This window comes from Delphinapterus leucas, chromosome 14 (assembly GCF_059928025.1).
Source record: "Delphinapterus leucas isolate spDelLeu-1000000601 "Yukka" chromosome 14, BTC_Dleu_Yukka2, whole genome shotgun sequence".
In the NCBI taxonomy this organism is placed as follows: domain Eukaryota; kingdom Metazoa; phylum Chordata; class Mammalia; order Artiodactyla; family Monodontidae; genus Delphinapterus; species Delphinapterus leucas.
Genome location: NC_143142.1, coordinates 22,861,507 through 22,887,887, shown reverse-complemented (window position 1 = coordinate 22,887,887; position 26,381 = coordinate 22,861,507). Strand labels below are relative to the sequence as shown.

At 40.6% G+C, this 26,381-nt stretch overlaps 1 protein-coding gene across 3 annotated transcripts in view; it reads right to left on the bottom strand.

Annotated features, from left to right (window-relative positions):
- Positions 1-18,773: 18,773 nt before the first annotated feature.
- The window catches only part of MTMR3 (myotubularin related protein 3), a 153,043-nt gene continuing 145,435 nt past the window's right edge, over positions 18,774-26,381 (bottom strand). The window contains exon 21 of one of the 3 annotated variants that reach the window (XM_089894696.1): positions 18,774-26,379. In XM_089894696.1, the coding sequence (XP_089750822.1) occupies positions 26,266-26,379 (114 nt within the window). In that variant the 3' untranslated portion in view covers positions 18,774-26,265. The remainder of the gene's footprint in view (positions 26,380-26,381) is intronic. The other 2 variants (XR_016387546.1, XR_016387549.1) reach the window with 2 other exon arrangements.

The following is a 26,381-nucleotide window of genomic DNA, read 5'->3' as shown; positions in this document are numbered from 1 at the left end:
TGTTGAACGTCTTTTCATGTGCCTGTTGTTCACCTGTCTGTCTTCTTTGGGAAAATGTCTATTCAAGTCTTTTGCCCATGTTTTAATCAGGTTTTTTTTTTTAATTGAGTTATATGAGCTGTTTATATATTTTGGATATTAACTTATTATTGGTCATGTCATTTGCAAATATTTTCTCCTATTCAGTAGGTTGTCTTTTTGTGTTGTCTTTGGTTTCCTTTGCTGAGCAAAAGCTTTTAAGTTTAATTAAGTCCCATTTGCTTATTTTTGCTTTTGTTTCCTTTGCCTTAGGAAACGGATCCAAAAAAAAATGGTGCTACAATTTATGTCAAAGAGTGTTCTGCCTATGTTTGCTTTTAGGAGTTTTATGGTTTCAGGTCTTATGTTTAGGTCTTTAATCCATTTTGAGTTTATTTTTCCATATGGTATGAGAAAATGTTCTAATTTCATTCTTTTACATGTAGCTGTACAGTTTTCCCAGTACCACTTACTGAAGAGACTGTTTTTTTCTCATTGTATATTCTTGCCTCCTTTGTCATAGATTAATTGACCAGAAGTGTGTGAGTTTATTTCTGGGCTCTGTTCTGTTCCATTGATCTATATGTTTGTTTTTGTGCTAGTACCATACTCTTTTGATTACTGTAGCTTTGTAGTATAGCCTGAGGTCAGGGACTGTGATACCTCCAGCTCTGTTCTTTCTCAAGATTGCTTTGGCTATTCAGGGTCTTTGTGTTTCCATACAAATTTTAGAATTGTTTGTTCTAGTTCTGTGAAAAATGCCATTGGTATTTTGATAGGGATTGCACTGAGTCTTTAGGTTGCCTTGGGTACTATGGTCATTTTAATGATATTAATTCTTCCACTCCATGAACACGTTATGTTTAATTTTTTTTTTTTTTGCGGTACGTGGGCCTCTCATTGTTGTGGCCTCTCCCGTTGCAGAGCACAGGCTCCAGACGCGCAGGCTCAGCGGCCATGGCTCACGGGCCTAGCCGCGCCATGGCTCATGGGCCTAGCCGCTCCACAGCATGTGGGATCTTCCCGGACCGGGGCACAAACCCATATCCCCTGCATCGGCAGGCGGACTCTCAACCGCTGCACCACCAGGGAAGCCCCCCATGAACATGTTATATCTTTCCATCTGTTTGTGTCATCTTCAGTTTCTTTCATCAGAGTCTTATAATTTTCCAAGTGCAGGTCTTTTACCTCCTTAGTTAGATTTATTCCTAGGTATTTTATTCCTAGATATTTTATTCTTTTTAATGCAAAGGCAAATGGGATTCTTTTTTTTAATTTTTAAAAAAACTTTATTTATTTTTGGCTGTGTTGGGTCTTCGTTGCTGCACGCCGGCTTTCTCTAGTTGCGGCGAGCAGGGGCTACTCTTTGTTGCTGTGCAGAGGCTTCTCACTGCTGTGACTTCTCTTATTGCAGAGCATGGGCTCTAGGTGCATGGCCTTCGGTAGTTGCAGCACGTGGGCTCAGTAGTTGCGACATGTGGGCTCTAGGGTGCATGGGCTTCAGTAGTTGTGGTGCACGGGCTCAGTAGTTGTGACTCGTGGGCTCTAGAGTGCAGGCTCAGTAGTTGTGGTGCATGGGTTTAGTTGCCCTGCGGCATGTGGGATCTTCCTGGATCAGGGATCGAACCTGTGTCCCCTGCATTGGCAGGTGGATTCTTAACCTCTGCACCACCAGAGAAGTCCTGGGATTCTTTTCTTAATTTCCTTTTCTGGTCATTCATTGTTAGTGTATAGCAATGCAACAGATTTCTGTATATTAATTTTGTATCCTGCAACTTTACCAAATTCATTGATAAGCTCTAGTAGTTTTTTGCTGGTGTCTTTAGGATTTTCTATGTATAGTATCATGTCATCTGCAAACAGTGACAGTTGTACTTCTTACTTTCCAATTTAGATTCATTTTATTTCTTTTTCTTGTCTAATCATGTGGCTAGGACTTCCAATACTATGTTGAATAAAAGTGGCAAGAGTGGGCATTCTCGTCTTGCTCCTGATCTTAGAGGAAATGCTGTCAGCTTTTCATCATTGAGTATGATGTTAGCTGTGGGCTTATATATGGCCTTTATCATGTTGAGGTATGTTCCCTCTATACCCACTTTGTGGAGAGTGTTTATCATAAACGGATGTTGAATTTTGTCCAAAGCTTTTTCTGTATCTATTGGGATGATCATATGATTTTTATTCTTCAGCTTGTTAATGTGGTGTATCACATTGATTGATTTGTGGGTATTGAACCATCCTTGCATCCCTGGGCTAAATCCCACTTGATCATGGGATATGATCCTATCAGTGTGTTGTTGAATTTGGTTTACTGATATTTTGTTGAGGATTTTTTGCATTTATGTTCATGAGTGATATTGCCTGTAATTTTCTTTTTGTGTGATATTTTTGTCTGGTTTTGGTATCAGAAGGATGCTGGCCTTGTAGAATGAGTTTGAAGTGTTCCCTCCACTGCAGTTTTTTTGAATAGTTTGAGAAGACTTGGTTTTAACTCTTCTCTAAATATTTGGTAGAAGTCACCTGTGAAGCCATCTAGTCCTGGACTTCTGTTTGTTGGGATTTTTAAAAATTACCTATTCAATTTAATTACTGGTAATTGGTCTGTTCATGTTTTCTATTTCTTCCTGGTTGAGTCTTGGGAGATTGTACATTTCTAGAAATTTGTTCATTTCTTCTGGGTTGTCCATTTTATTGACATATAGTTGTTTGTAGTAATCTTATCCTTTGCATTTCTGTGGTGTTGGTTGTAACTTCTCCTTTTTCATTACTGAGTTTATTGATTTGAGCCCTCTTTCTTTTTTTCCTGAGTCTAGCTAAAGGTTTATCCATTTTATTTATCTTATCAAAGAACCAGTTCTTAGTTTCATTGATCGTTTCTATTGTTTTTTTAAGTCTCTATTTCATTTACTTCTGCTCTGATCTTTATGATTTCTTTCCTTCTACTAACGTTGGGTTTTGTTTGTTGTTCTTTTTCTAGTTCCATTATGTGTAAGGTTCAGTTGCTTATTTGAGTTTTTTCTTGTTTCCTGAAGTAGGCTTGTATAACTATAAACTTCCCTCTCAGAACTACTTTTGCTGCATCCCATAGATTTTGGACTGTTGTATTTTCATTTTCATTTGTCTCCAGGTATTTTAAAATTTTTTCTTTGATTTCTTCAGTGGTTGTTTAGTAGTATATTGTTTAGCCTCCACATGTTTGTGTTTTTTGCGATTTTTTCTTGTAGTTGATTTGTGGTTGGAAAAAGCACTGTGGTTGGAAAAAGATTCTTGATATGATTTAAGTTTTCTTAAATGTGGCCTAGCATGTGATCTATCCTGGAGAATGTTTCATGTGCACTTGAAAAGAATGTGTATTCTGCTGCTTTTGGATGGAATGTTTCATATATATTCCATTTGGTCTATATCTCTAAGGCAGTGTTTTCATATTGATTTTCTGTCTGGATGATCTGTCCATTGATGTAAGTGGGGTGTTAAAGTCCCCTACTATTATTGTGTTACTGTCAATCTCTCTCTTTATGTTGGTTAATAATTTGCATTATGTATTTAGGTGCTCCTGTGTTGGGTGCATATATATTTACAATCGTTATATTTTCTTGGATTGATTCTTTATCTCTTATTACAGTCTTTGTTTGAAAGGCTATTTTGGCTGCTGTAAGTATTGTTACGCTGGCTCTGTTTTGATTTCCATTTGCTTGGAGTACCTTTTTCCATCCCCTCACTTTCAGTCTATGTCTGTCTTTAGATGTGAAGTGAGTCTCTTGTAGGCAGCATATATATATGGGTCTTGTTTTTGTATCCATTCAGCTACCCTGTGTCTTTTTATTGGAGCATTTAGTACATTTACATTTAAAGTAATTATTGATAGGTATGTACTTAGTGCCATTGTTAATTGTTTTGGAGTTGTTTTTGTAGTTCTTTTTTTGTTTCCTTTCTTCTTTTGTTCTCTTCCCTTGTGATTTGATGACTATCTTTTATATTTGATGTTGGGATTCCTTTTTCTTTTCTGTGCATATATCTGTTACAGATTTTTGGTTTGTGGCTACCATGAGATTTATATATAGCAACTTATATGTATATGTGATCATTTTAAGTTGCTGATCTCTTAATTTCAAATGCATTTTAATGACCCTGAATTTACACTCCCCTCTCCTACAATTTACTGGTTTTGACATCATATTTTATACCTCTTTGTTTTGTGTATCCATTAAATACTTATTGTGGATATAGATGATTTTACTACTTTTGTCTTTTAATCTTCCTGTTATCTTTGTACGTGGTTGATTTACTACCTTTACTGTATATTTCCCTTTACCAATAAGCTTTTTCCTTCTGTAATTTTCATGTTTCTAGTTTTGGCCATTTTTGCTTAGAGAAGTCCCTTTAACCTTGTTTGTAAAGCAGGTTTGGTGGTGAACTCTTTTAGCTTTTGCTTGTCTGTAAAACTTTTGCCCTCTCTATCAAATCTGAATGAAAACCTTGCTGAATAAAGTATTCTTGGTTGTAGGTTTTTTTTCTTTCATCACTTTAAATATATCATGCCACGCTGAAATTTCTGCTGAAAATTCAGCTGATAGACTTATCCTTTGTACATAACTTGTTGTTTTTCCCTTGCTGCTTTTGATGGTCTCTTTATCTTTCATTTTCGCCATTTTGATTACAGTGTGTCTTGTGGTCCTCTTTGGGTTGATCCTGTTTGGGACTCTCTGTACTTCCTGGACCTGGATGTCTTTCCTTTCCCAGGTTATGGAAGTTTTCAGCTCTTATGTCTTCAAATATGTTCTCTGCCCCTTTCTGTCTTTCTTCTCCTTCTGGGATCCCTATAATGCAAATGTAAGTATGCTTCATGCTGTCCCAGAGGACTCTTAAACTGTCCTCTTTTCTTTTTGTTCTTTTCTCTGTTCAGCTTCAGTGATTTCTACTGATCCATTCTTCTGTATCTTCGAATCTACTGTTGATTCCTTTTAGTGTATTTTTAATTTCAATTATTGTATTCTTCAGCTCTATTTTGTTCTTCTTTGTATCTTCTAACTCTTTGTTCATCTTCTTAACTGTGTTCATTCTTCTTCTGAATTCTTTATGATCATTACCTTGAACTCTTTATGAGGTAGATTGCCTATCTCCATTTCACTTAGTTCTTCTGGGTTTTATCATGTTCCTTTGTTTGGAACATGTTCCTCTGTTGCCTCATTTTTCCTAATTTGCTGTTTTTTGGTTTTTTTTTGCGGTACGCGGGCCTCTCACCATTATGGCCTCTCCCGTTGCGGAGCACAGGCTCCGGATGCGCAGGCTCAGCGGCCATGGCTCACGGGCCCAGCCGCTCCGTGGCACGTGGGATCTTCCTAGACTGGAGCATGAACCCGCGTCCCCTGCATCAGCAGGCGGACTCTCAACCACTGCGCCACCAGGGAAGCCCTTTAATGTGCTGTTTTTATTTCTATGTCTCTGGTGAGAGACATAGGTTATGTCTTTGGTTATGTTTCCCAAGTTTGGAAAAGTGGCCTTTTGTAGGAGACGTCCTATATGTCCCAGCAGTGTACTCCCCTCTGGTCACCAGACCTATGTGCTCTAGGGGTGCCCCCATGTGGGCTGCATAGGTCCTTCTGTTATGGTGGGCTGACTACTGTGGGCAGTCTGGTAGGTGTGGCTTGTCCCTGGTCCAGCTGGGTTGCTAGGCCCTGCCCGGTGAGGAGGCTGCTGGTCACTGGTTGGCAGGACCAGGTCATGAGGCAGCTGGCTGCAGAGCCCTGGAGGGTCCTGGGGCTAGTGCTGGCACACTGATGGACAGAGCCAGGTTCTGGGATGGTTAGTTGTGGGGCCAGGGTTCCTGGATCTAGTGTTGGCCTACTGGTAGGTGGAGTCAGTTCCTGCATGGCTGGCTGTGGGTTTGAGGTGTCCCAAAGCTAGTTCTGGTGCAGTGGTGAGTGGGGCTGGATCCTGGGGTAGCTAGTTGATGAGACCAAGCTATCTTGGAGTTGGTGTTGGCCTGCTGGTGGGTGGGGATGGATTCCAGGGCTGCTGGCTGAGGGACCCAAGGTGTCCCAGAGCTGGGGTTGACCTGCCAGTGGGCAGGGCAGTGTGCAGCGGGTCCCAGGGCATGGGATGTCCTGGGGCTGGTGCTGGCCTTCTGGTGTGTTGGCTGGGTCCTGACAAGGCAGGCTGTGGAGGTATGGTGGTCCTGGGGCTGGTGTCTACCTGCTGTTGGGTGAGGTCAGGGCCCAGGGTATCAAAGTGCTGGTGCCTGCCCATCAGTGTGTGAAGCTGGGTCCTGGGCCTAGTGCCTGCCCACTGGCAGGCAGAGCCAGGCCCTGTGGTCTCTGGCTGCAGAGTCCAGGGGTCCCAGAGCTGGTGTTGAACTGCTGGTGGGTGTGGCCAAGGCCCAGCGGTTACTGGGGCTAGTGCTGGCTCACTGGTAGGCAGAGCCAGTTCCCAGGATCTCTGGATGCAGGGCCCTGGGGATCCTGGAGCTGGTGTTGGTCTGCTGGTAGACATGGGCCGTTTCCTGACACAGCTGGCTTCAGGATCTGGGGTGTCCCAAGCCTTGTATTGGCCTGCTGGTGGGTGGGACCAGATCCCAGGGTGGCTGGCTAAGGGGCCCAAGGTGTCTCAGAGCTGGTGTTGGCCTGCTAGTGGACAGGGCTGGGGCTCACGGGGTCCCAGGGCTGGTGCTGGCCTGCTGAAAGGTGGGCTGGGTCCTGCCATAGCAGGCTGCAGGGCTGTGGCGGTCCTGAGGCTGGTGTCCATCCACTCGTGGTATGGCAGGGGCCCAGGGGGTTCCTGGGGCTGGTGCCTGCCCACTGATGTGTGAGGCTGCTCCCAGGCTAGTGCCAGTCCTCTGGTGGTCAGGGCTGAGGATACTGGGGCTGGTGCCTACATGCTGGTGGGCAGAGCTGGGTACCAGGGTCTCTGGCTGCAGGATCCTGGGGGCCCTGGAGTTGGTATGTTGGCCTGCTGGTGGGTGGGGCCAGGGCCCAGAGGGTCCTGGGGCTGGTGCCTGCCCACTAGTGGGTGGAGCTGGGTCCTGGGGTCTCTGACTGCAGGACTCTGGAGGTCCCATGGTTAGTATCTGTGCACTGGTGTCGGGGGCTGGGTTCTGGGCCCTCTGGTGGACAGGGCCTTATCCTGGGGCAGTTTTGGGCTCAGGAGGTCTTAAGGCAGCCTGCCTGCTGGTGAGTGGAACTGTGTCCCTGCCTGGCTAGTTGCTTGGCCTGAGGGTGCTGGTGCCAACAGGCTGGTGGGAAGGACTGGTTTCCAGTGCTAATAGGCTAGAGGAAGGATTCCAAAATAGCACTTGCCAGCACCAGTGTCCACATGGTAGAATGAGTTCCCAGAATTGGCTACCACCAGTGTCTTGTGTCCCCAGGGTGAGCTCCGTTTGCCTCCTGCCTGTCCAGGAGACTCTCCAAGATCAGCAGGTGGGTTTGACCCAGGCTCCTCTTAAATCACTGCCTCTGCCCTGGGTCCTGGAGCATGTGAGATTTTGTGTGCGCCCTTTAAGAGTGGAGTCTCTGTTTCCCACAGTCCTCTGGGTCTCCCAAAAGTAAGCCCTGCTGGTCTTCAAAGCCAATTGTTCTGGGGACTCTTCTTCCTGGTGCAGGACCCCAGGACTGGGGAGCCCAGTGTAGGGCTCAGACTCATTGCTTCTTGGTGAGAACCTCTGCAATTGTAATTATCCTCCAGTTTGTGGGTCCCCCACTCAGAGGTGTGGGGCTTGACTGTACCGCTCCACCCCTCCTACTGGTCTCGTTGTGGTTCCTTCTTTATATCTTTAGTTGAAGATCTTTTCTGCTGGATTCTGGTCTTCCTTAACAATCGTTGCTCTGTAAATAGTTGTAATTTTGGTGTGCCCATGAGAGGAGGTAAGCTCAGGGTCTTCCTACTCTACCATCTTGGCCTGAACTCCCACCATCCTCTTTTCTAAATATACTTTTTATTTACATATACATAAAATTCACCACTTTAAAGCATACAAATCGGTGGTTTTTAGTATATTCATAAAGTTGTGCAACCATCACTACTAATTCCAGAACATTTTCATCACCCCAAAAAGAAACCACATGCTTATTAGCAGTCACTCCCCATTTCTCCCTCCGCTATCCCCTGTCAACCATTAATCTACTGCCTCCGTGGATGACTGTTCTGGATATTTCACATAAATGGAATCATACAATATATAGCCTTTTGTGTCTGGCATCTTTCATTTAGTAAAACAAAAGTATGATATTCATCCATGTGGTACCATGCATCAGTACTTCATTCCTTTTTATGGCCAAATAATATTCCACTGTGTGGGTATACCACATTTTGTTTATCCATTCATCAGTCGATGGACATTTGGGTCACCACCTTTTTGCTATTAAAAATAATACTGATGGGGCTTCCCTGGTGGCGCAGTGGTTGGGAGTCCGTCTGCTGATGCAGGGGACGCAGGTTCGTGCCCCGGTCCAGGAGGATCCCACATGCTGCAGAGCGGCTGGGCCCGTGAGCCGTGGCCGCTGGGTCTGCGCGTCCAGAGCCTGTGCTCCGCAACGGGGGAGGCCACAGCGGTGAGAGGCCCGCGTACCTCAAAAAAAAAAAAAAAAATCAATTGACGGGGCTTCCCTGGTGGTGCAGTGGTTGAGAGTCCGCCTGCCGATGCAGGGGACACGGGTTCGTGCCCCAGTCCGGGAAGATCCCACATGCTGCGGAGCGGCTGGGCCCGTGAGCCATGGCCGCTGAGCCTGCGCGTCCGGAGCCTGTGGTCTGCAACGGGAGAGGCCACAACAGTGAGAGGCCTGCGTACCGCAAAAAAATAAAATCAATTGACCATCAATTGTGAGGGTTTATTTACATACTCATATTTCTATTCTATTTATATATATGTCTGTCCTTTTGTCACTACCACACTGTCTTGATTACTGTAACCTTCTATTAAGTTTTGAGATCAGAGAAGTGTGAATCTTCCAATTTTGTTCTTTTTCAAGATTGTTTTGGCTATTCTGGGTCCCTTGCATTAATTTTAGGATCAGCTTGTCAATTCCTGCAAAAAAGGCAACTGGGGTTTTGATAGGGATTGCACTGAATCTGTAGATTGGGGAGTATTGCCATTTTAATAACATTAAAAATTTTGATTCATGAACACGGGTATCATTCCATTCATTTAGATCTTTAATTTCTTTCAATGACATGAGTAGTTTTTGTTGTACAAGTCTTGCACTTCTTTGGTTAAATTTATTCCTAAGTTTTTTATTCTTTTTCATGCTTCTGTTAGTTTGCTTGGGCCGCCATAACAGAAAAACCATGGAGTAGTTGACTTAAACAACATAAATTTTTTCACAGTTCTGGAGACTGAAATCCCAAGGTCAGGGTGCCTGCAGGGATGCTTACTGGTGAGACCTCTTTTTGGCTTGCAGATAGCCACCTTCTCCCTGTGTCTTCACATGCATTTTCCTCTGTGCATATGTGGAGAGACTGAGATCTCTGTGTCTCTTCTTCTTCTTATAAGTACACTAGTCCTGTCAGATTAGAGCCTCATTCTTATGACCTCGTTTAACCTTAATTACTTCCTTAAAGGCCCTATTTCCAAATAAAGTCACATTGGGCATTAAGGCTTCAATATATAGCTTTTGGGGGACACAGTTCAATCCATCACAATGCTAATGTAAATGGAAATGTTTTCTTAATTTCATTTTCAGATTGTTCATTGCTAGTGTATAGAAAGATAATTAGTTTTTATGTATTGATCTTGTATCCTTTAGCGTTGCTGAACTAGCTTATTAATTCTCATAGTTCTTGTGTGTGTGTGTGTGTGGATTTTCTACATGTCATTGCAAATAGAGCTGGTTTTACTTCTTCCTTTTTAATCTGGGTATCTTTTCTTTCTTTTTCTTGCCTGATTGCCTGGTTAGAATCTCCAGTACTATGTTGACTAGAACTGGGAGGAGTGGATATCTTTGTCTTGTTCCTGATCTTAGGGGAAAGCATTCACTCTTTCACCATCAGGTATGATGTTCACTGGGGTTTTTTCATAGATGCCCTTTATCAGGTTGATGGAATTTCCTTCTATTCCTAATTAGTTGAATGTTTTTAGCATGAAAGGGTGTTTGATTTTATACACATATTGTATTCATGCTTTTTTATACATATATTAAGACAATCATGTGGTTTTGTCCTTTATTCTTTTAATATGTATTAAATTGATTTTCATATATTGAACCAAACTTGCAACCTCAGGATAAATTCCATTTGGTCACAGTGCATAATCCTTTGTATCTATTGCTGGATTCAGTTTGCTAGTATGTTTTAAGGATTTTTACATCTAAATTCATGAGGAATATTGATCTGTAGTTTTCTTTCCTTGTGATGTTTTTATTTTTTAAATATTTATGCATGCTGCTCAGGGTCTTAGTTGCGGCACACGGACTCTTAGTTGTGGCGTGCATGCGGGATCTAGTTCCCCAACCAGGGATCGAACCCGGGACCCCTGCTTTGGGAGTGTGGAGTCTTACCCACTGGACCACCAGGGAAGTCCCCCTTGTGGTATTTTTAAATTTGGTTTTGGTATCAGGGTGATACTGGCCTCATAGAATGAGTTGGGCAGTATTCTCTTTCCTTTTATTATTTTTTTTAAGAGTTTGTAAGGGACTTCCCTGGTGGTCCAGTGGCTAAGACTCCATGCTGCCAATACAGAGGGCCTGGGTTTGATCCCTGGTCAGGGAACTAGATCCCACATTGCTGCAACTAAGAGTTCGCGTGTCGCAACTAAAGATCCTGCATGCTGCAATGAAGATCCACATGCTGCAGCTAAGACCCTGCGCAGCCAAAAATAAATAAATGTTTAAAAAAAAAAGTTTGTGAATTCTTGTTTATGTGTTTGGTAGAATTCAATAGTGAAGCTATCTGGTTCTGGGCTTTTCTTTGTGGGAAGTTTTGATTACTGATTCAATCCTTTTGCTTGTTATAGACCTATTCAGACTTTCTTTTTCTTCTTGAGTCCATTTCAGTAGTTTGTGTCTTTATAGAAACATTTCCATTTCATCTAGGTTATCTAATTTGTTGGCATACATTTGTTCATAAAATTCCCTTATAATCCTTTTTATTGATGTAAGATTATAACATCCCTCTTTCATTCCAGATTTTAGTAATTTGAGTCTTTTTTTCTTGGCCTTTCAAGCTAATGGTTTGTCAAGTTTGTTGATCTTTTCAAAGAATCTACTCTCTATTTCATTGATTTTTCTATTGTTTTTCTGTTCTCTACTTCATTTATTTCTGCTTGAGTCTGTATTGTTTCCTTCCGTTTCCTATAGGTTTAGTTTGCACATCTTTTTTTTTTTTTTAGTTTCTTAAGGTGTGCAGTTAGGTAATTAATTTGCAGTCTTTCTTTTTTAATATAGCATTTATAGCTATAAATTTCCCTCTAAGCTTTAGCTGCATTATAACTTTTGATACATTGTGTTCTTGTTTTCATTTATCTCAAAGTATTTCCTAATTTTCCTTGTGATTTCTTCTTTGACCTATTGGTTATTTTGGAGTGTGTTGTGTGATTTCCATGTATATGTGAATTTCCCACATTGCCTTCTGTTATTTATTACTTTTTTAAAAACTTTTATTGAAGTACAGTTGATTTACAGTGTTGTGTTAATTTCTGCTGTACAGCAAAGTAACTCAGTTATACACATATATTCTTTTTCATTATGCTTTATTACAGGATATTGAATATAGTTCCCTGTGCTATACAGTAGGCCCTTGTTGTTTATCCATCCTATATATAATAGTTTGCATCTGCTAATCCCAAACTCCCAATACTTCTCTCCCTCATCCCCTGCTCAACAACCACAAGTAGTCTGTTCTCTATGTCTGCGAGTCTGTTTCTGTTTCATAGATATGTTCATTTGTGTTGTATTTTAGATTCCACATATAAGTGATATCATATGGTATTTGTCTTTGTCTGACTTACTTCACTTAGTATGATAATCTCTAGGTCCATCCATGTTGCTGCAGATGGCTTTATTTCATTCTTTTTTATGGCTGAGTAGTATTCCATTATACATATATACCACATCTTCTTTTTCCATTCATCTGTCTTTGGACATTTAGGTTGTTTCCATGTCTTGGCTATTGTAAATAGTGCTGCTATGAACATAGGGGTATCTTTTCGAATTAGTTTTGTCTGGGTATATGCCCAAGAGTGGAATTGCTGGATCATATGGCAACTCTATTTTTAGTTTTTTAAGGAACCTCCATACTGTTCTCCATAGTGGCTGCACCAGTTTACATTCCCACCAACGGGGTAAGAGAGTTCCCTTTTCTTTACACCCTCTCCAGCATTTCTTTTTTGTAGACTTTTTAATGATGGCCATGACCAGTGTGAGGTGGTACCTCATTGTAGTTTTGATGTGCATTTCTCTAATAATTAGTGATGATGAGCATTTTTTCCTGTGCCTGTTGGCCATCTGTATGTCTTCTTTGGAGAAATGTTTATTTAGGTCTTCTGCCCATTTTTTTGATTGGGTTGTTTGTTTTTTTGTTATTGAATTGTATGAGCTGTTTGTATATTTTGGAAATTAAGCCCTTATTGGTCACATCATTTGCAAATATTTTCTCCCAATTTGTAGGTTGTCTTTTCATTTTGTTTATAGTTTCCTTTGCTGTGCCAAAGCTTATAAATTTGATTAGGTCCCATTTGTTTAGTTTTGCTTGTATTTCTATTGCCTTGGGAGACTGACCTAAGAAAACATTTATATGATTTACGTCAGAGAGTGTTTTGCGTTTGTCCTCTTCTAGAAGTTTTATGGTGTCTTGTCTTATATTTAAGTCTTTAAGACATTTCGAGTTTATTTTTGTGTATGGTGTCAGGATGTGTTCTAACTTCATTGATTTACATGTGGCTGTCCAGCTAGCCCAACACCACTTGCTGAAGAGATTGTCTTTTCTCCATTGTATATTCTTGCCTCATTTGTCGAAGATCAATTGACCATAGGTGTGTGCCTTTATTTCCAGGCTCTCTGTTCTGTTCCATTGATCTGTGTGTCTGTTTTTGTGCCAGTACCATGCAGTTTTGATTACTGTAGCTTTGTAGTATTGTCTGAAGTCTGGGAGGGTTATGCCTTCACTTTGTTCTGTTTCCTCAGGACTGCTTTGGCAATTCTGGGTCTTTTATGGTTCCATATAAATTTTAGGATTTTCACATTCTGTGAAGAATGTCATGGGTAATTTGATAGGGATCATGTTAAATCTGTAGGTTGTTTTTGGTAGTATGGCCATTTTAACAATATTAATTCTTCCAGTCCAAGAGCATGGGATATCTTTCCATTTATTTGAATCATCTTCAGTTTCCATTATCAGTGTTTTATCGTTCTTGGCATATAAGTCTTTCACTTCCTTGATCAGGTTTATTCCTAAGTTTTTTGTTTTTTGGGTTTTTTTTGATGTGATTTTAAACGTGATTTTTTTTTTTTTTTACTTTCTGATATTGCATTGTTAGTGTAAAGAAATGCAACAGGTTTCTGTATGTTAATCTTGTATTCTGCTACCTTGCTGAATTTTTTTTTTAATCAGTTCTAGTAGTTTTTGTGTGGAGTCTGTATGGTTTCCTATATATAGTATCATGTCATCTGCATATAAGGACAATTTTACCTCTTCTCTTCCAATTTGGATACCTTTTATTTCTTTTTCTTGTCTGGTTGCTGTGGCTAGGACTTCCAATACCATGTTGAAAAGAAGTGGTGAGAGTGGGCATCCTTGTCTTGTTCCAGATTTTAGTGGGAAGGCTTTCTTTCAGCTTTTTACCATTGAGTTTTATGTTGGCTATGGGTTTGTCTTAAATAGCTTTTATCATGTTGAGTTATGTTCCCTCTATACCCACTTTGGTAAGAGTTTTTATCATAATGGATGTCAAATTTTATCAAATGCTTTTCCTGTATCTGTTGAGATCACCATGTGGTTTTTGTCTTCTCTTTTGTTGATGTGGTGTATCACATTGATTGATTTGTGTATGTTTTACCATCCTTGTGACCCTGGGATGAATCCAACTTGATTGTGGTGTATGATCCTTTTTCATGTGTTGTCAGATTCCATTTACTAATATTTTGTTGAGAATTTTTGCATCTATATTTATCAAATATAGATATCAGTATATAGCTATAGATCAATATATTCATAGATAATAGATTAATATAGTCATCAATACAGATACAGATTTGCTGATACTGGCCTGTAATTTTCTTTTTTGGTGTTTGTCTGGTTTTGGTATCAGGGTGATAGTGGCTTCATAGAATGACTTTGGGAGTATTCCCTCCTCTTCAGTCTTTTGGAAGAGTTTGAGAAGGATCAGTATAAGTTCTTATTCATATGTTTGGAAGAATTCCCCAGTGAAGCCATCTGGTCCTGGACTTTTGTTTGTAGGGAGTTTGTTTTTTTGTTTTTGTTTTGTTTTTGTTTTTTTAAATTACAGATTCTATTTCACTTCTAGTGATCAGTCTATTCAAATTTTCTGTTTCTTGATTCAGTTTTGGTGGGCTGTATGTTTCTAGAAACTTGTCCATTTCTACTAGGTTGTCCAGTTTGTTGGCATATAATTGTTCATAGTATTCTCTTATTTTTTTTTTATGTCTATGGTATTCTTTATTATTTCTCCTCTTTCACTTCTTATTTTATTTGGGTCCTCTCTTTTCTTCTTGGTGAGACTACCCAGAGGTTTGTCAATTTTGTTTACCCTTTCGAAGAACCAGCTCTTGGTTTTATTGATTTTTCTGTTGCTTTTTAATCTCTTGTATTTATTTCTCTCTGATCTTTATTATTTCCTTTCTTCTGCTGACTTTAGGTTTTGTTTGTTCTTCTTCTTCTAATTCTTTTAGGTGGTAGGTTAGGTTATTTGAGATTTTTCTTGGTTTTTTTGAGGAAGGCCTGTATCACTATGAACTTACCTCTAAGAACTGCTTTTGCTGCATCCCATAGATTTTGTACAGTTGTTTTGTATATTTTTATTTTTATATGAAGCTGATACAACTGGATTCTAAGTACACTGAGATTGTCAAAAGGTTACATATTTCCTTCTGATTCTTTAGGGTTTTTCTTTGACTTCATACTCCTTTTAAAAAAAAAAATTCAGTGTACCTGTCCCATTTATTTTAACAAACACAAAAACATTCGCATAATGTTTAACATTTGATGGACACAACCCTATATTATAGATACTATTGTTGTCCCAACTTACAGATGAGGAAACAGAGACATGGAAAAATTAAATTCTTTGCCAAGTTCCCACAACTAATAGATGGCAAAAACTGAGATTTGATCCTGGGCTTCCAGCATTTGAGCCCATACTTTCAGTTAGCAGCTCTCAGAGTTTCTGGTCTCAGGACCCCCTTATATTCTGAAAAAATGACTGAGCCAAAATGTATATGGACATACAAAGGCCCTAGAATATCTAAGAAATCTTGATAAAGAAAAAAATTTTTAATAAAAAAATGACTGGTTCTCAAAGTTGGAAGACTTAACCAGCATATTTCAACATTTACTACAAAACTACTGTAATTAACACAGAGTACTTTTGGAGCAAGGATAGATAAATATACCACTGGAACAGAACAAAGAATCCGTAAATAGACCCACAGATGTATGTTTTCTTGATTTACATCAAAGGTGCCACTGTAATTACATGGGGGAATTGATTTTGGAACAACTAATTGTGTGTATGGAGAAAAGTAAAGCCTGACCTTTAACTCAAACACAAAAATTTGTTAAGTATATCATAGACCTAAAATCAAAAGCTAAAACAATCAAACTTCCAAATAAAAGCATAGGAGAATATTTTCCTGGTATTGTGGTAAATAAAGTTTTTAATCAGATCACAAAATACACTAAACCAAATAAGAAAGATTGATAAATTTGACTTAAATTAGAACATCTGATCATCAAAACGCATCATTAAGAAAGTAAATAGGGGCTTCCCTGGTGGCGCAGTGGTTGAGAGTCTGCCTGCCGATGCAGGGGACACAGGTTCATGCCCCGGTCCGGGAAGATCCCACATGCCGCGGAGCGGCTAGGCCCGTGAGCCATGGCTGCTGAGCCTGCGCATCCGGAGCCTGTGCTCCTCTGCAACGGGAGAGGCCACAACAGTGAGAGAGGCCCGCATACCGCAAAAAAAAAAAAAAAAAAAAAAAAAATAGGCCAGCTATAGAATGATAAAGAATTCATATACAGAATATACAAAGAACTTCTACAAATCAATAAGCTAAAGATAATTTTTTTTCCTATTCATCTTTTTTTTTTCTTTAGGGTTTGAGGTAGATTTTTTTTTAAGGTTTTTTTAAAATTGAAGTATAGTTAATTTACATTGTTGTATTTCAGGTATACAGCAAAGTGATTCAGTTATCTGTGTGTGTGTGTGTATGTACATACATATATACATATACACACATATATCCTTTTTTAGATTCTTTCCCATTATAGGTTATTTTAAGATATTGATTAATCTTCGCTATGCTGTACAGTAGGTCCTTGTTGTTTATCTATTTTATATATAGTAATGTGTATCTGTTAATCCCAAACTCCTAATTTATCTCTCCCCACCCCTTGCTATCCCCTTTGGTAACCATAAGTTTGTTTTCTATGTCTGCGAGTCTATTTCTGTTTTGTAAAGAAGTTCATTTGTATCATTTTTTGGATTCCACATATAAGTGATATAGTATTTATCTTTTTAAAATGAACACAAGATTTGAACAAGCATTTCATGAAAGAGGATATTCAAATGACCAATTAATGTATTAAAAGGAACTCAGAATAATATCAAAGAAATGCAAATTAAAACCATAATAACACAATTAGCAGAATGGATAAAAAAATTTTAAACTTTCATTATCAAGTGTTGCTGAGGATGTGGAGTAACTGAAATTCTCATCCATTATGATTTGGCAGCTTCTAATAAAGCCAAACATAGACCTACTGTGGAACCCAACAATTCCACATCCAGGCATATGCTCAAGAAAAATTAATTCATATGGCCACCAAAGACTTGTACAAGAATGTTCATAGCAGCTTTATTCATAATAGTCAAAAACTGGACAAAATCCAAATGTCTGTCAACAGGAAAAGAAAACAATATGTGATATAGTTGTACAATGGAATATTACTGGCAATAATAAAAATGAACAGACTATTAATACACAGAATGACATGTATGAATCTCAAGAACGCTATGCTGAGAGAAAAAAGCCAGGCACAAAAGTATACATATTATGATTCCATTCATATGAAGTTAAGAACAAGCAAAACTAATCTATGATGACAGAAATCAGAATAATGGTGACCTCTGGTGGATTGGTGAGTCCTTCCATGATGATGGAAATGGCCTATAACTTGAATGTGGTGGAGGTTACATGGTGTATACATATGTAAAAATGAATTGAGCTGAATCTTTAAGATTTGTGTACTGTATGTAAATTATACATCAGTAAAACTTTAAAAAGGACCTCCAAAGAGCCTTTGTTTATGTGAGTTATATCTATCAAATTTTATATTAGAAATTGAAATTGTGAAACTTTAAGGTATTAACTCATTTTAAAATAAAAAATAAAAAACTTACTACACATTAACATACATAATGTCTTTATGAAAAATAACTATTTTCTAAAACAAAAAATTAGAGGAGTGGCATTGTTATACATTTTTGCAAATTTCTTTAACGTCTGACTAAAATAAGACAGCTGGAAAAAAGACAGCTGGATTCTCAAACCTGCTTCTGCATTGAATGTGTTAAAATATCATGTTATGCAGCCTTTGGAAGCTCTACTGTACACTTACAGGAGAAGGCAAGTGAAAAGACAAATGAAACTTATAAAAATAGTTTTAACCTCATGATTCTCTGGAGTACCCCATATTATACTTTGGGAACTGCTGCTCTGACCCACCCTCCTTTGCTGCCTTTTTAGCATGTTGCTAGAAGAGAAATGTAATATCCAAGTTTAGAATGGGGTTCATGTTAGCTATTTTATTACACAGATTCCTTAGTATCTCTCTCATTTTCCACAGTTCTACCCCTGCCTCCCCTACGTTTCCCAGGGCCAATAAGTTTGGAGATGAGGACTTCTCTTCCTCTTGGCCCTTGTCCTCTCTGTAGTGGAGGCTATATTCCAGCAAGCAGGCAGATGTTAACAATAGGACACATGAGCATGGCAGGGGCTGACTTTGATCATTATCCACCCTCTTAGCATAATTATCATCATAAGTTTCTGCAAGAAATAGTTTTTGTTTCATCTCTCAACTCACAGGTCACCCCTATGACTGTATAGGAAGCACCTTGGTTAGTGACTTAGTAACCTCAGCTGTCTCACACCAGTTCACATCACTGTCCTTTCCAGAGGCAGGACTGCCTTAAGGACCTTGACATGGCACTCTTTTGCTTTCTTAGTGTGTCTTTAGTTATAGTTTAGAGCTGCTGGGTACAGCCAGATGACTGTAGGTACTGGTCGGCTTTCTGAGATGCATCTAATATGAGAGTAAGACATACGCTTCAGAACAATTTTTTCCAACATTTTTTAATGAAAAATTTCAAACATACAAGAGAGTTGAAAGAATTTTATGGTAAAAACCAATATACTCATCATCTGGATTTTACAATTTACATTTTACTATATTGCTTTATCATATATCTGTCTATCCATCCCTCCATCCATAAATGATTTCTTATGCATTTCAAAGTAAGTTGCAGACATAAATACACTACACTCCTCAATGCTTCAGCATGCATACGTTTAACTAGAATTTAATGTTTGTGTAGAGGGTTGGTTTTTTTTTCAGGTAAACTTCATATATGGTTTACCCAAAGGAGCTGAAAACTATGTCCACATAAAAACCTGCACATGGATGTTTATAGCAGCTTTATTCATAATTGCCAAAACTTGGAAGCAACCAAGATGCCCTTCAGTAGATGAATGGATAAATGAACTGTGGTACCTGCAGACAATGGATTATTTTTCAGCACTAAAAAGAAATGCATTTCAAGCCATGAAAAACAAATGAAGGAACCTTAAATGCATATTACTAAGTGAAAGAAGCCAATCTGAAAAGGCTACATACAGTATGATTCCAACAGTATGACATTCTGGAAAACGCAAAGCTATGGAGATAGCAAAAAGATTAGCGGTTGCCAGAGGTTAGAGGGGAGGGAAGGATGAATAGGCAAAGCACAGGATTTTTAGCATGGTGAAACTGTTCTGTATGATACTACAATCCTGGTATGTTATTATATATTTGCCCAAACCCATAGAATATACAAAACCAAAAGTAAACCCTAATGTAAACCACAGACTTTGGGCAATTATGATATGTCAATGTAGGTTCATCAGTTATAACAAATGTACTACTCTAGTGAGTGATGTTGATAATGGGGCAGGCTGAGCATATGTGGGGGTAGGGAATATATGGGAAATCTCTGTCAGTTCTTCTCAATTTTGCTGTGAACCTAAAACTGCTCTAGGGACTTCCCTGGTGGCACAGTGGGTAAGAATCCACCTGCCAATGCAGGGAACATGGGTTCGATACCTGGTCCAGGAAGATCCCACAGGCTGCAGAGCAGCTAAACCTGTAAGCCACAACTATTGAGCCTGTGCTCTAGAGCCGACGAGCCACAACTACTGAGCCCACGCGCCCTGGAGACCACGCACCACAACTACTGAGCCGACGCACCACAACTACTGAAGCCCACGCACCTAGAGCCTGTGCTCCACAACAAGAGAAGCCACCACAATGAGAAGCCCGTGCACTGCAAGGAAGAGTCGCCCCCACTCATTGCAACTAGAAAAAGCCAGCACACAGCAACGAAGACCCAATGCAGCCAAAAATTAATTAATTAATTAAAAACAAAAAAAAAACTGCTCTAAAAAAAAATTATCTTAAAAAAAATAAGTCCTGTCAGAAGAATGAGCTCTCTAGAAGACAAAGGCTGCTTTCATTTAAAAAAATTCATGTACAGTGAAGTGGACAAATTGTAAGTACAGCATTTGGTTAGTTCTGACAAATATGTTCACATGTGTATCCCATATAGAATTGTAAAATATGACTATCACTCCAGAGTTTTTTCTTGTGGTCCTTCTCAGTGAATCCCTGACCCCACCACACTCCCGGAGACAGGTACCTGTTTTCAGAATAATTTTTGACTTATACCCAGTGAAATTCTTTCTCAAATTATATCCAGAAATCTCTGGATTACTTGGGCTTATTGTTCTTGGTTATAGACTCTCTAGAAGTCACAGAAAATTTCCAGCCTTTCCTTAGATGATAAGATATTTTGTGTAAATGACTTTTTATCTGTAAGTTATTTTTTAAATTTACTTTTTATTTTATATTAGAGTATAGCTGATTTACAATGTTGTGTTAGTTTCAGGTGTACAAAGTGATTCAGCTATGCATATATCCATTCTTTTTCAGATTCTTTTCCCATACAGGTTATTACACATTATTGAGTAGAATTCCCTGTGCTATACAATAGGTCCTTGTTGATTATTTTACATATAATAGTGTGTATATGTTAATCCCAAACTCCTAATTTATTCCTCTCCCCACCTTTCCCCTTTGGTAACCATAAGTTTGTTTTTGAAGTCTGTGAATAAGTTTCTGTTTTGTAAATAAGTTCATTTGTATCATTTTTTTAGATCCCACGCATAAGTGATATCATAGGATATTTGTCTTTCTCTGTCTGACTTCACTTAGTGTGATAATCTCTAGGTCCATCCATGTTGCTGCAAATGGCATTTCACTCTTTCTTATGGCTGAGTAATATTCCATTGTATGTATGTACATCTTCTTTATCCATTCCTCTGTTGATGGACATTTAGGTTGCTTCCATGTATTGGCTATTGTACATACTGCTGCAATGAACATTGGGGTGCATGTATCTTTTCGAATTACGTTTTTCTTCAGATATACGTCCAGGAGTGGGACTGCTAGATCATATGGCAACTCTTTTCAATTTTTTAAGGAACCGTCATACTGTTCTCTATAGTGGCTGTACCAGTTTACATTCCCACCAACAGTGTAAGAGAGTTCTCTTTTCTCTACACCCTCTCCAGCATTTCTTATTTGTAGACTTTTAAATCATGGCCATTCTGACTAGTGTGAGGTGGTACCTCATTGTAGTTTTGATTTGCATTTCTCTAATAATTAGCGATGTTGAGCATCTTTTCATGTGCCTCTTGGCCATCTGTATGTCTTCTTTGGAGAAATGTCTATTTAGATCTTCTGCCCATTTTTTGATTGGGTTGTTTGTTTTTTTGATATTGAGCTGCATGAGCTGTTTGTATATTTTGGAGATTAATCCCTTGTTGGTCGCTTCATTTGCAAATATTTTCTTCCATTCATTGGGTTGTCTTTTCGTTTTGTTTATGGTTTTCCTTTGGTGTGCAAAAGCTTGTAAATTTGATTAGGTCCTGTTTGTTTATTTCTGTTTTTATACTGAGTTATTTTAAATTATGAAACAGAAGAACTGATCTTCAAGCACAGAATAGGTGTTCAATATAAGCTTTTTATTTCCATAATTCTAAACTGCATGGATCTAAGAAAAATGTATTTAATGGGCAAAACTTTCAAAAGAAAAGAAAAAGCAAGTCACTGTCACTCATTCCTATATAGCAATAGTCCAGTGAAGGCAAAGCTCTCAATGTATTGTACAAGGTGAAAAAGAAGCTCTCAGCCTTCAGAGTTGCAGGATATTATTAAAGCCCTGTGACCATAAACCAGGCTGGCCTTAGTGCCTCTTTCCCAGACAGTCTTATTTAACATCAGCACTCCAGGCAGGGCAAGTCAGACCTTTCAGAGCCAGGAAAATACCTCCTGCAGTGCTTAATCATACACATCTTGAGGCTTGTGGATAAACTCTTTATCAAACGAAGGCTTGAGTCCCAAACAAGTATTGAGTGGCTCATTTATTCCTTCTTTTGTCCCACCAAAATGATTTTTTTAGTGCATGGACAATTCTGCAGAGATTTATTAAGTCCTCATATAGACCTATTCCTGTGGAGCATGTGAGGATGAAAAATATTCTCAATTTCAAGGGGTTTTATGTTTTAGGGGGAGAACCAGGTAGAGGAGAATTCCAATTAAGAGGAGGTAGGGCATGATGGAGAGGGAACTTCTGGAAGAGGGAAAATCTGAACTAGACCTTGAAAGATTGGTAAGGTTTTTTTTTTTACAAATATGGATGAGAAGAAAGAGCAAATAATTTTTCATACTGCAGCCCGAGTGATGTTTATGAAGCACAAATCTGATCATTACATTCCTCTACCTAAAGCCCTTCATCGATGAGAAATATTAACACTCGTGTTTTATGAGATAATAGTGCCTGGCACACAGTGGATGAGGAAACTGAGGCCCAGTAGGGGCCGTGCCCTCCCCAGAGCTAGGTACTTAATGGCAGAACCAGACTGGGACTTAGTCCCCTAGGAAATACTCCTCTCCTTAGGCACCTCAGTAGCCATTTTAGGTTCAAGAAAATAAATCAGCATCCTAGGAAACAAGTATATCTGGGCTGTGGAGGACCATACAGCCATTCAAACCGGTGGGCACATCTGCGTGTAATCACCCAGAAGGAAATTCAAGATTACTGCTAATTCAGTAAGGGAAGTTGCAGAAATTATAGGTAGCATAATCCTGTTTTCACAAAACTAATGAAGTTTGTGAGTGGCAGGAAGAGGTCTGGAATGATAACACCAATGTGCTAGCTGAGGAGGGGGGATTTGGCAGAGGAACTTTCACTTGTTAACATATACATTTCTTTGTTGCTAGAGTTTGTTTTGGTGGTGGGTGGTCGTCTTGTTTTATTTACAAGGAGCATGCGTTTTGTTTCTAATTAAAAAGGCAGGCAAAACCAAACTCTCCGCTGACCCTCAGGATTGTGTCCAAACTCCTTACTGAGGCCCCTCTTGATCCACCTGCCTTCACGCCTCCTCTCCCCCTTCCAGTTTCGCCTGCATCCGAGCTCCAGCTCCCAGAACTCAGGGCTCTGCCTTCTGGACTGTGAGCTGCTGCTTCTCTCTACCCTTCTTTTCCCCTTCTCTCCGTGGGGCTTTTATTTATCCTTCAGGGCTGGTGCTTCCTGAAATACTTTCTTCCCTATTGTTTGGCACCATGTTGCCTTCGTTTTCCTTTTTCTTTTCCTTCCTGCCCCCTTTGGCAGCTCATTTCTTCTCCCTGGCCTTTTAGCTCAGTCCTTGGCCGCCTGTTCTTTCTCGGGCGGAGCTCCTTCCCATCCACTGCTTCCGTTCCATCGCTCTGCCTCGACTCTCACACGTCCAACCCCAGGCCACACTTCCCTCTGAGCACGACATTTGGAGAGCCTTCTTCAGAACTAACCCCCCGACTTCCCCGGGACACACATACCCTCAGCAGGTGACACTGTTGTCCTTCCTGTGTACTTCTCCCCTCTCTGCAGCCCAGACACTTTTCTTTATTGCACTGCTGCTCCCTTCTCACCCAGAGCACGATGGCCCTGTACCTCCTCCAGAAGGCTCTTAAAAACACAGCTCTGGTGTTCCCCCTACTGAAAATCCTTCAGAGGCTTCCCGCGGCTCTGAGGACAAAGACCTTACTCTTCAACCTCAGGTTCAGCTTATCTGACCCGAGCTCACATCCCCCTGTGCCCCCTGCACACCAGCCCCACTGGCCTTTCAATGCTTCCCTCTAAAGGGCCTTGCTTCCAAGACCACTGCCCTGCCGACCTGGCCCTCCTCACAGCCTCCCTGCACCCTGGTTGGTGCCTAGTTACCACCTCTCTCTTTCCACAGAAATCACACTGCTCAAGGAAACCTTTCCTGATGCCCAAACTAGACCAAACCCCTGATGGGGCGCTCAGAGCCCCACCACTTTCCTTCACAGTCCTCCTCACCGTTTGCTATGAAGGTTTGCATAATTCATGGGTTCACTAGACTGAAAGCCCAGGCTAGGGACTGTGCCTGTTTTCCTCCTTTTGTGTCCCCCAGACCTAGCAAGGACAGGCACTCAATAACAGAAATGTGAAAGTTGAGGGAGAGGAAACAGATGAGGAGAGTTAAGGGGAGAAAGTCCATGGGGTCAAGAATAGCTGAGTATGCCTGGTAGGCCAGCTGATGTCAGACCAAGGAATCTGGGTTGTATTTTGTGAATCAAAGGAGGTCAGCCAAGCTTCCAGGGCAGGACAGCTGAATTATATGATCAGCTCAACAGTGTAAATGGGATGACCTAGTACATTCCAAAAAGCCTTCAACAGTTTGGATTGATATTGGCTATGTCTCTGAGAAAAGGAATCGGGGATGGATTTTATTTTCTGTGTGCTGTGCTTGAAGTCTTTGGTGTTACTACTGTAGGTGAACGACACTGGAGGACTTCTCATTCAGCGGTCTGAGTGCTTCATCCATTAGCTCGTTAGGACGGGAAAGCCTATGACGATAGCCGGCGGAGCATTTCTGTACCTTTCTTTAGCAAGGAGTCCAAACATTTTTTGAGTTCAATTTTTTTTTTAAAACAGGTGTTTACTAAAGTGAGCAAGGATCTTCTGCAGCTGTTTGGAGCCTGAGTGGCAGATGACACCAACTAACTGGGGACAAGTATGAGTTACACCCCAAAGGCTGCTGCAGCAGGATGCCCAGACAGCACATAGACCACCTCCACACCTGCAGAGCTGAGAGGATGTCAGGTAAGGGGTCCATAGTTGCTCAGTAATGAGGCTTGTGAGAGAAATACTTTAACTGGAGGTGAGGCCTTGATGGCAGTTTTGGCTTCGGAAGCAAGGTTGGGGTCATCATTCAGCTGCCTCTCCCTCCACCTCCTGAGGGGCCCTAGGTTTTATTTATTTATTTATTTTTATTTTATTTTTGGCTGTGTCGGGTCTTAGTTGTGGCGTGCAAGCTTCTCTCTAGTTGTGGCACACAGGCTCTGTAGTTGTGGCTCATGGGCCTCTCTAGTTGTGGCTCACATGCTCAGTAGTCGCGGCACACGGGCTTAGTTGCCCCGCAGCATGTGGGATATTAGTTCCCCGACCAGGGATCGAACCTACATCCCCTGCATTGGAAGGCAGATTCTTAACCACTGGACCACCAGGGAAGTCCCCTTAGGTTATATTTAAGTAGACCACCTTCCCTACCTATAACTGTGAGTGCCAAAGCAATCCAAACGTGCCTCCACTCTAAGCTATAAAGAAACAATTAACCACAGTTAATGGCCCATAATTTGTTACTTCTGTATTCTATTCCCAAGGTTCCCTCCTAAGTTATTACCCATGAAGAAACATAAAACTGCACATAAAACTGTATTTCACAGAAACAAAGTGAGCTCTTTTTTGCTTTATTTCCCTCTGATTTAAAACAGTGGGTCTTCCTAGATGGAAAAGAGGTTCATCCCCACAGATGGGAAAGGCTACCACTCAGTGTTTTGCACCATTACAATGCAGACACATGGGACAGGACCAGCTACAGAATTTGCAGGGCCCAGTCCAAAATGAAAATGAGGCCTCTTGTTAAATATAGTAGGAATTTCAAAACTGCAATAGAAGTGCATTAAACCGAGGGCAAGGTCATTCTGAGTGCGGGGCCCTGTGTGACTGCAGAGGCTGTGCACACACCAAATGTTCTAGGTACTAGGAGGATGCGGGGTTGGGGGGGGGGAACTCTACCCCGAGAAGCTCAAGCATAGGAGCAGCTCCTTCCCTGGCAGAGAGCCTCTGCAGAGGAGGGAGCGTCAGGAGACCTGGACAAAGCATGGGGTGGCCAGAGGGCCACTGCTGAGGGAGCAGATGGTGTGGCCAAGGACAGCGTTCTCTTGGTGGTCCTCCCAGTTCTGATCTGCTTGGGGTTTGGTTATTAGAGGGCCCACGGATCAGAAAGGAATTGGGGTGCTTTAGAAAACTAGAAGGAAGGGGCAACAAATGAGTGTAGAAAACACTGGGATTGAGGAGGCATGAAGAGAGGGAGTTTCTAGAATGGAATTATCCCTGTTTTATTTTCATTTAATCAACCAATCTTTTTTTTTTTTAAACTGAAGTAGAATATCAAATTTAGATGATTTTTCCCCCTAAACCTACTCCTCCCCATTCTCCATTTTAGTAAATGATCCAACTGGATGGATCACTGTCCATCCAGGTGATCCAGGCAGAAACCTGGAGTCTGGTTCCTCCTCCTCCTTTGCCTCAACAGTGCTCACTGAATCCTGTTAGTTCTCTCTTCAGGGTCCTTCTTGGGCCTGCACATCTACCTCTGTATCCAATGATGCCACCACCACTTCTTGCCATGACTGACAGCAGCCTCCTCACTGCCTGGCTTTTGAATCATGCAGACTAGAGTTCAAGTCCTCATTCTGCCACATGTTAGCTGAGTGACCTTGGATAGGGCTCTTCACCTTTCTGAGCCTCAGTTTCTTCATCT